The sequence below is a fragment of the Pituophis catenifer genome, unplaced genomic scaffold, assembly GCF_029215685.1.
Source record: "Pituophis catenifer annectens isolate HBS135680 unplaced genomic scaffold, rPitCat1.0.hap2 SCAF_3, whole genome shotgun sequence".
NCBI lineage: Eukaryota > Metazoa > Chordata > Lepidosauria > Squamata > Colubridae > Pituophis > Pituophis catenifer.
This window is the reverse complement of record NW_027256883.1, coordinates 42,129,028-42,139,468: the sequence shown is the minus strand read 5'-3', so window position 1 is coordinate 42,139,468 and position 10,441 is coordinate 42,129,028. Positions and strand designations below refer to the sequence as shown.

At 46.1% G+C, this 10,441-nt stretch overlaps 1 protein-coding gene across 1 annotated transcript; it reads left to right on the top strand.

Annotated features, from left to right (window-relative positions):
• The first annotated feature begins 4,598 nt into the window (after positions 1–4,598).
• Positions 4,599–8,968, top strand: SOX17 (SRY-box transcription factor 17). Its single transcript, XM_070942298.1, has 3 exons — positions 4,599–5,019; positions 6,089–6,944; positions 8,202–8,968. The coding sequence occupies exons 1-3, from the start codon at positions 4,722–4,724 to the stop codon at positions 8,236–8,238; spliced, it is 1,191 nt and encodes a 396-aa protein (XP_070798399.1). The 5' UTR covers positions 4,599–4,721; the 3' UTR covers positions 8,239–8,968.
• Positions 8,969–10,441: the final 1,473 nt, after the last annotated feature.

The following is a 10,441-nucleotide window of genomic DNA, read 5'->3' as shown; positions in this document are numbered from 1 at the left end:
CCTGGAGCCCTCCCTCTTTTTTCTCTCGCTTGTCTTGAGAACTAGCGGCGGCTCTCAGGAAGCGCGCCGGATGTTTGCTGCGTTTCATGTGGCATTTGTGGCCGCCTCTGATAACGCTGCCGAGAGAACCGCATTCCGTCCGTCCCGTCCCCCCTTCCCCCTCAAAGCCCCCCCCCAACCCCACGCCACGCTTGGAAAAGCGGTTGGAAAGGGAAAGAAAAAGAAAAGCAGCGCCTGTTCTCGCCTCTCCCCAGTTCCAAGCCGCCACTTGATAAACGGGATTTCAGTGTGAAAAGGCCAAGGCCACCGGCCACTTCGAATTGAGGGCTCTCGAATTGAATTGAAGGCGGAGGGGAGGGAGCGGATCCTGCTAATGCTACCTTTATGTTCGAACCGATAACTTTTGAGGGGTTTGTGTTTTTTTTAAAATGCACGAACTGAATCTATGGACACGATTCTGATTTCTGACACGAGGTTATTCCAATCCCGCCGATCTCAATTAAACACCCCAGTCTGGCCGGGGAATTCTTTCTATTGGCAAGGCGTCCCGCCAGGAGGCTTTAGGGGAGAGGAAAGAGAGGGGTACACGGTCCCTTTTTTACTTAGAATCAGGGGTGAAATCCAGCAGGTTCTGACAGGTTCTGGAGAACCGGTAGCGGACATTTTGAGTAGTTCAGAGAACCGGCAAATACCACCTGTGGCTGGTCCCAGAATGGGGTGGGAATGAAGATTTTGCAATATCCTTCCCCCAGGAGCGGGGAAGGAATGGAGATTTTGCAGTATCCTTCCCCTGCCACGCCTACCAAGCCACACCCACCAAGCCACACCACGCCCACCAAGCCTTGCCCATAGAACCGGTAGTAAAAAAATTTCACCAGTGCTTAGAATAGACAAAGTAGAATAAAAAAATCCATATGAAAGAACATACCAAGAACGGTTGCATGAATTGGATATGGCTAATCTAGAGAAAAGAAGGACTGGGGGTGACATGATAACAGTATTCTAGTGTTTGAGAGGCTGCCACAAAGAAGAGGGGGTCAACTTATTTTCCAAAGCACCAGAAGGCAAGACAAGAAACAATGGATGGAAACTAATCAAGGAGAGAAGCAACCTGCAATTAAGGAAAAACTTCCTAACAGTGAGAACAATTAACCAGTGGAACACCTTGCACCTTCAGGCGTTGTAGGTGCTTCATCACTGGGAAGGGGGGGGGTTAAGAAAAGACTGGACAGTCACCTGTTTGAAATTTATAGTGTCTCCTGCCTGAGCAAGGGTTGGACTAGAAGACCTCCAAGGTTCCTTCCTGTTCTATTCTGATTGATTGATTGAAGTATCATCTAACAATATTTCGTTAGGTAGGTCTTGCACATACGGGTCGGAGATGCAATGGACTTAATCTGTGAGCAGAGGAAAAGCAGGGCAGGGCAGAGCAAAACTGGTGTAGACATTAATGCCCACGTGATCTATTTCAATTAATTATCATTGCTTACCTGTTTAATAAAAAAACCTGGAGTTGTCAATAAAGTTTCGATGCCTCTGATTTCAAATTTACATGAGACATCCAGCCTGGAACCAATGGGTTCGTCGTCTCCGGAGCAACGAGGGCAAAGCGGGGTTCTTAAAAATGCCAAAATGGTGGCAACCGGCGCACAAACGAAACCCCGAGGTTTTTTTTCCTCTTTTTTTTTACTTGTGTCGCAAGCATGAATGGATTTCTGTTGTATTGTCCACAGATGCCATCTTTACTTTCTTGACTCCCATTTCCTGCTCCTAATGGTGGTTATTGAGAGTCTCCCCAATAAATAAGTTCACTTTCATGCTAAATGTCTATGGAACTGAATAAGCTTCTTAGAAGAGAAGCGAAACGTTTTCAAGGAAAACTCCAAGAAAGTCCGGTTGTCTTTTGGAAAAAGCACCTTTGCGCACCCACTCATGCTAGTTTATTCAAGATTCAGAGCACTGAGACGTTAGAAGCAAACGACCTCCGTGATTTCGAGTTGACCGAGGGTCCTGCCAAAGGCGCCGATTCTTTGCGATTACCGGTGTAATCTGTTCCTGCCCAACCTTTTTCTCTCTAGCAGCAACGAAATGCAAACGCCGCATTTACCGGACGTCCTATGCTGCTCCTTACAATAAAATACAGGTGCAAAGCTGCACAGAGGCGGTGGCTTGGCAGGCGAAAGACACCGGTTTTGCCGCCAGGACTTGAAGGGAGGGTCAGAAGATCTACTCTGAAGTCAGAGCCGCTTGGAATAAAGTCCCTTTCTAAGAAACCGCCGCTAACCGGCAAATACAAAAATCACGACTTTCGGATCTGGGCCGCGAATCTACTATTGGGATGCCCAGGCGCGAGGCTCACCTGCCGTCTTCCTTCCGTGCGATAGAAGGAGGGGGGGAAGGAGGGCAAATAGGTCAGCTTTCCTCTTTTTGAGGTAACTTTGGGGGGGCGGGTGATCCCATTACATAGCGAAAAGCCCGACTTCACTGACTTTGCGGAGCCGCTAACAACCATGAAGTAAAAACTTAGCGCGCTGTGGGAAAGCCCCCCCCCCCCCGTGGTCTTCATCAGAAACGAGAAGGGAGTGTGAGAACGCAGCCCTTGGGGGAACACGAACACAGTCCAGTCTGAATCGCGGGTTTTCTGTGGAAAATTTTGATTTGGGGCTGATCTCTTAATAATTTCGGGCGCAATCGCTTGTGTCAAGATTGGCGAGGTCAGGCCACTTCCTCCGTAGCTGCTGCGGGAGTCGTAGCTACTTTTAAACGGTTCTGCTCTTCCCTGGGGCAGCTGCAATAGGCTTTCTCGTGATCGGAGGGGTTGGAAGTGTTCCGACGACGGGAGATCCCAAGGATGCTTCGCACCATTGAAGAGGCAGCAAAGGAAGGGAGACCGGGGGGTGGGGGGAAGGGGCGGCGAAGGGGGATTCTTCGTTTTCAAAACCGTCATTTCACTTTTATGGTTTGAGAGGGAAAACTTGAAGCCAAGGGGGAAAAAATCTAATCTTCCTCTAAAGGAAGATCTCAGCATCAATCTATTTGCACAGGAGTTGCAAACACACATCACAGTGAAAATTTTGCAAAATTTAAAAAAAAAGTACAGTATAAGGCATTTTCAGATCCAGGGTTTTAGAGTCATTTGAGGATTGTAGCCGATCTTCCAGCGAAGCTAATCCACTTTCCACAGCAGCAAACGTGAATTTGGAGTTAAGATTAGGATTACAACGTCTTGTGGGCCACAAGTATTAATAATAATATTCTATAGGAACCCAACTTACATCAAGGAAGCAGAATCAAATGCCAGCAAAAAAAAAAAAAAATCTTCTGAAGCTACCTGGAAAGTTACCTGTTCCTATGATAATGGTACGACCTCAAGTCCCAAAGTGTATTCTAATGTATCTTTATCTGTGAATAAATCGCACTGGGGCTGCCCTATTAAATATGTTTAGACTGGCAACCTTCAGTTGCTAGCTAAAATAAAGAGTAGACGAATATACTTACCAGTAAATGTTATGATGTAAATCATAAAGTAAATTGTTCAGTATCATAACGCAATTCAAACATTATGTCTAATACAAGAGGTTCACGGTATAGCTATTTTAATAGAACTTCCTACCAATATAAAAGGCACGGCTAAAGCTGAAATCGCTTGGAAGAACATAGACGACGTATCAGTTACTTCCGGTTGTAAGTATTTTCACTTTTTTCGACATCAGATTTACTATATCCGGACAAGGTTAAAGTCAGTTTCAACAGCTTGTCTAGGGTATGTTAAAAGTAAATGCATGTGCTAAAACCCCTTTCACTTTGTGTCTTGTGACAACGCATCACGCCATCTTGCTCGTTTAGACTTGCTTCAACCTAAAACGAATTCCTGTGCTGGAATAATCAGAATTAACAACAATTAAAGAAGCAAACAGATTAAATCAATACTTTTACAAATAGAATTACCATAGCAAATTTGTTTACAGTAATTGCCGTATTTATCGTATGAGAATATTCCAAAATGTGAATATGCATACTAACAACATAGAGATTATTAAAGGCGACCGCAATGTTTATAAAGAAAGCAATATCTAAAAAGTAATTAGTCCATAAGCCAGTTCTTAAAATAGAATTGCTTATATGGTATTTGTTAGAACATATCCTGTCTGGGAAACGCGGTCCAACAGACAGGAAACGGTCGAAAGAGGTCGAAAGTGCTTAATCTTCCCTCCGTGCACGTAGAAGCAAACTATCTAACACGAACAAACAAACATATTTTCACGGATAAACTTTTAATTTTCCCTTTTCTTTTGTCAGCTCTAATAAGTCATTTTCGAGTCTCTTACTTACTTGAAAGTAGATCCCATTGATCTCAATGGAATTTACTTCCACGTAGACTCAGGTCATGGAAAAATCCACTCCTCGGTGAAAAAGGTTATTTCTGGCTCAATCCCATACAGGTGAATTGCAGATAAAACTGGTCCTTTCCTCGCCCGCTCAGACTCTCTGGCCACACCCACGCCGTCCGATTGGCTATTGCTCAGTTTAAACGGAGCCGCGCGGTGACAGCCGCCAGCTACTCAAGGACTGTCGGAGCTCTAGGCTTGCATCAGAGGCGCTTCCAAGCTTTATTTGCAGCGAACGGCGAGGCGGAAGAACTACTAACTCGCTCGGCTGCTCGCCTTCTGGAGGCACCCAGAGGGGCCCGACACTGGCCGGGCCGGTGGAGCTCTGTGGAAATGAGCAGCCCCGATGCTGGATACGCCAGTAGCGACGACCAGGCGCAAGGACGGTCCTCTCTCCCTTCCGTCATGATGCAGTGTCAGTGGGCAGAATCGCTCAGCCCCTTAACCGATGGCAAAGGCAAAGGCGAAGCGGCAGCCGATCAAGTACAGCAGGGAGCCTCGGGCCGGGCCAAAGGGGAGACCCGCATTCGCCGCCCCATGAACGCTTTCATGGTCTGGGCCAAGGACGAACGCAAGCGGCTGGCGCAGCAGAATCCGGATCTGCACAACGCGGAGCTTAGCAAGATGCTGGGTAAGTCCAATAGGTGTCGGCGGAGCGGTCGATTGCTGGGAAAGGAGGCTGAGAAATACTGCGCAGTATTCCTTTTTTATGTGCCATGCCATCCAAATATTGCGCAGTATTTATATGCCATCCAAATATTGCGTAGTATTACTTTTCTATGTGCCGGCCCGTCGCGGAATAACCCCTGTTGTCTTCGGAAATGAGACTATGGCAACTTTTGTAAAGGAACTAAAGCAGCAGGCTCGTGACCCAATAGACTCGTTTGTGATTTTTTTTACAGACCGTTGCGCAATCCGACGCTAATCCAGGGGACTTAATTCCCTGAATCGACGATGATTTCTTCGGCAAGCTTTTAGGAAAACTCTTAAATTTTCTGGAAATTGGCTCACTCTCCCAATAGGCGGGCAAAATCCTCGGCAGCCTTCTCATACTCCGCTAAAGATATAAGATTTCATTGCCCCGCAGCTCGTTAATAGACGGGCCATTGGAAGAACCAGAACAGGGCGAATGGAAGAATCTAACTCCAGCTGCACCCGGCCATTGCTGGTCACTGCTCTTCTAGCGGCGCAATGACAATCGGGTGATTCCAAGAAAACGGTTTATTAGTTACTGCCACGAACTCAAAAAAAAAAAAAAAGTTCTATAAACAACGACGCCTTGCGGTTATCGCCTTTTCTTTGGTAGCTTCTTCCTGGGGTTTTTCGCGTACTTTCCACATACTGCGGGCCGCAGCTGGGCGGGATCGAAAGGGGACCCAATGGCAGACGAAAACAGTCGCTTCCTCGGTAGAGGAAGAGGCCACAAGTTAGCTAGTCGTGCCATAAACCAGGGGTCTCCAACGTTGGCAACTTTAAGCCTGGCGGACTTCAACTCTTCAATTCTGGGAGTCCTCCAGGCTTAAAGTTGCCAAGGTTGGAGACGCCTGCCATAAACCACCACCTTCCCTAAGAAAGGTGGGTCTGGGTGGGAAAGCGACTCTCCGGCAAAAGCAGTGAATTCCCCACCACCACCCACGAGCCCAGCCACAGCTTGGCCATCGGTTTCCGCTCACTCCCGATTTCTCCTTTGCCTTGAACAGGACAGTCGTGGCGGGCGCTGACCCAGGAGGAGAAGCGCCCCTTCGTAGAGGAGGCGGAGCGGCTGCGACTGCAGCATATGCGGGACCACCCCCACTACAAGTACCGGCCGAGGCGCAGGAAGCAAGTCAAGCGCCTTAAACGCAACGACGGCGCAGTGGACGGTGGGAGCGGCTTCCTTCCAGTTCAGCATCACCAGTTGGGCCTGCCCGGAGAGGCGGGAAATGGAGGCAGCTGCGAGGGACTCGGCCTTTCTTACGCAGAGCAACCGAATTACGCCGGCGGGAGCTTCCATTACCGGGACTGCGCGCCGCTCCCACTGTCGGCTTTGGGCACCCATTTCGGGAACTACAGCCTGCCTACTCCAGAGCCCGAAACCCAGGGGGGCGCCTGCGCAGAACCTGTTTTTTTCCCGCCACCCCACCCGGAGGAAGGAGGCTGCCTGCTGGGCCCCTACGGCTACCCGACGCCGCCCGGGTCCGAGTATCCGTGCAACGGCGTCCCTGCCGGCGGCCACGGCAACAACGGCGGTAGCCCCAATGTCGGCGTCAGCCTTTTCCGTAGTCGCTTCCCGGTGCCCTTGGCCTCCTACCCTTCCTCGCCCGCCCCGGACCACGCGCAGCAGCAGCCGCAGCCACCCCGTCGCCGAGCGGAGGCCTCCGCGGGGCTCGAGCAGCTGCCCCCGCACGACGTGGACTTGCTGGCAGATGTGGACCGCGCCGAGTTTGAGCAGTACCTGCCCTTCGCCTGCCGCCCGGGCGACCTGGGGCTCCCCTATGCGAGCCACGAAGGCCCGGACGCCAACGCCGCTGCCTATTACTGCGCGGCCGCGGGTGGGGCCGGAACGTATCCCGAGTTGTGAGTCCCAACGTCTCCAGGCGGGTGATGAGGGTGGGACAGGTGGACCCCGCTAAATACTATTTATTGTAATTTATTGACTGCGCTTCTCTAATGGCCGTTTATGGAAACAGAGAGGGAAGGAGCACCCGAGTTTCTGAAAACCGGCACGTCCAGAGGCCGCGAGGCTTGTTCTTGCAGGAGTCTCACTTCGCGGGAATACAGGCATATGTTGCCTTGTTCAGGTTTTGTACAGAAATGTGTTGGGCTTGGACTGAAGCACCCCGATTAAAGTTTGACTTGGAACAGCTTGGCAATAAAAAACAAACCCGCCCCCCTCCCCAAAAAACCTTCAGGTGGTTTTTACACCAGGGTGTTGTGCAGTTGTCTCATTCTTCAGAGATTTTACCTCAGAAAATAACATGCCATGAATGGTTGAATGAGCCCCCCTAACTTGGCACACACAACTTTACAATTTTGCTTTGCACATCACAATACAATATTCTCATAAAATCCAAATCAGTTGCGGTGGGCCTTAATGTGGCTGGGTAATCTTGAAACTAGAAGATCCCAGCTGAGCTCCTGGCTTCCCCATAAAGGAGACCCCACAACATCTGTTGTGGTTTCCCTGGGCCAGTGTGCTTGCGAGAGGCCGATTACATGGGTGGGGTCAGGAGGTAGATTCCATAATACTCTAGTCTAGTGTGAAGTGAGACCTAATAAACTCGGTAGCGATTTTCAATATTTTTCAACCCTTTGGCCTCATTTTCTTACCCGGAAAGCATTCCAAGCAGTAAATACTGAAAGGATCCCAAAGATAATCAGACGAGAAAACATGAATGCTTTTGCCTGGCTTAGATCTAGTGTTTGAACATGCTTCGTTCCAGTAAATGTCACCTACTGATAGTAGGTGTTGGGAAAGTTAGTTTAAATAAAGAGTCACCTTCCCTCACAATATTCTCCAAAGGTTCATAGCCTGCCAAAGTCTTCTTAGCCTTAGAAGGTGTGTTTTAAATCTGATGTGCGTTTAATGCCTATTATTAGTATTAATTTGAGCAAATTAAATGTAATTAAATGTGCTGTTTCTCGGTTCTATTCCAAGAAATAGAATTTGTATACCTTGCTCCCTACAGAAAAGTCTTTGACTTTAGTATCTAAGGAGATTACAATCCTGAATCGTTTCGGATTGCAGTAAATGGGTGCAAGTTGAGTGTTTGACCACTGCTTGACTCTCACTTTAATAAGCTGAACTGTTCACATTTAATATCATCAATTTAGGACTACCAGAGCCAAGAATCAGCAAAAATTGGGATAGCAACTAAGAGAAAACCTGGTGTCTCGATGTTTTGCAGCTCTAATCAGGTAATGAATTGTTGCAATTGATGCAAAAATATATATATGTGCCAAAAATTTAAAAAGATTATCAGAAAAAAAAAATATGGAGGGGCCAAGATGTAGAAAATCTTGTTGCCCTCTTAAGTAGGGCATTACCTAGAGTATGGTCAACTGAACCAAATGAAAATGCTGTTGAGAATTTGCTAAGACAGTATCGTTCAGAAGAAAACAAGCAAATTCAGCCATTCTAAATTGATAGCAGTCATAAAAAAAACTGGATCATGTGTCAGAGGAAGGGACGGGCAGGAGCCTTTTATATTGATATCCTCTTATTTTGTACCTGTTGGCAGTAGCACTATAGTAATACTTGCTATTAAAAGTACAGAATTTTTCTGATTTTGGTCCATATCTGTATCCCTTTATAAAAAGAGTATGAACATGATGCATATTTCCTTTCAACATAGAAAACAAAGGCAGATAGAATGTATTGTGATGGATATGGGTTGGAGTCTGCCTTGCAGCAAACAAATAAATCCTGGTAACACAAACCCTCAAAGAGCAAGATTGAGATTATACAATATTTGTGTAGTAAACCTGTGGATATGCAGATAAGTGATTTCCCATCTCGTTGCCTGTAACCTGGGTATGAAGACTTACTCAGGAGTATGTTCCATTGATCAGGATTTAAATTTTGTAATAAACATGATTAACTTTTTCAATTCCAAGTGTCTTGTCTTTTATTTTAGTACTGGGAAAAGCTCTAATCAATCCCATTTTACGCATATTTCCCCCAAGGACATCTGGAGGATTTGAGATTCTATCTCAAATCTCCCCCTCTTCTATTTCCTCTCCCTTTATCTCACTCTCTCTGAATTTGAACTCTGACCTTTTGGATCTAAATTGAGGAATTACTCCCTAAAATATGAATAGCCATTTCCCTGAAAGTCTTCCTATGTAGGCTTATATGATACTTTGATTTCAAGACTAATACTACAGCATGAAAAGTCAGGTTGCAATTAGTTGGGTTCAAATATTACATTAAGCAAAAAATTAAAATATCCTCAAATAAATCACTCTAGGGCTTAATATCCCAGAAAATATTGTTTCATTAGGCTGTGCTGTACAACAAGGTAAGTCTTACCATATATGGAAATAAAACACGTCGCTTATTTCTTATTCAAACCTTTTTGGGAATCACATCTTCAGCAGAGTTCAGACATGCTTCCAATTAAAGGGAAGCACCTTTATTAACTAGACATTTTAAAAGATTCCTTCTTTGCTATATTAACGTAACAACTTGGTATGACAATGACACAATGACAGTAAAATCAAGTGTTTTCCTCACTAAGTGGGCAGCAGGAGAAAGTTTTGAGAACATGGAGTAGCTGATGACTATACAATACTCACTCCTGAAATACACATCTGTTCCCAAGGAATCTGTCAATAGTTAATCTAAATTGAGTTGGTCACTAACACAGACTTCTGGAAAAAGTGAAAGTGCCATAAAATTTATACACCATGGCTTGTGTTGGATTAACCAGGAAAAGCTAGTTATTTTCCAGAACAAGTAAGATCATAAGTCTGCTTTAAATATGGGAACAAAGCAAATGCTAGTCAAGGGAATATGTGGGGATGATGTAAACTATAAATGTATACATCTGAATGGACACGCTGTGTTTTACCTGTCGCCTAGTTCTGTATTCATATAATAGGAAGAAAATCCCTGTTAAGGTCAATGTGCTGAGAAGGCCTGCTGTCACTTGCAGCCCGGATGCCTCACACGCTGGTCACACCCACACCCTTCACTTTAGTGAAGGAAAATAAGTCGTGATATGTCACATGACACCACGAGTTTGACACCCCTGAGCTGGAGGATATCCAGTTGCCTGCCATTCTTTAAAGTATGGCCATAAAAGTGGAAATGCAAGAGCCAAAACACTCTGAAATTGTCACAGAACATTGCAGGGTAATGGAGTGCTCATGATTCCAGCTGGCCTGCTGGCCAAGATGGTGCCACTGAGTATGCTTAATTCTCATTCATGTCTTACATAGGTACCAAACTCTTACGTGAGAATGGTGTCAATTTGCTACATAAATGATTTTAAGGAATTAAGATGGAGACCCAACCACAAAGTGATATATTCCTAACCTTAAATGGTCAAAACTCAAAATGGAGACTGCCC

Bases quoted from the DNA above. Each gene is read 5' to 3' on its own strand.
- SOX17 (XM_070942298.1), top strand. From the start codon at position 4,722: ATGAGCAGCCCCGATGCTGGATACGCCAGTAGCGACGACCAGGCGCAA. The intron at 5,020-6,088 runs GTAAGTCCAATA...TGCCTTGAACAG, and splicing joins GGAGCTTAGCAAGATGCTGG to GACAGTCGTGGCGGGCGCTG. The intron at 6,945-8,201 runs GTGAGTCCCAAC...TCATCAATTTAG, and splicing joins GCCGGAACGTATCCCGAGTT to GACTACCAGAGCCAAGAATC.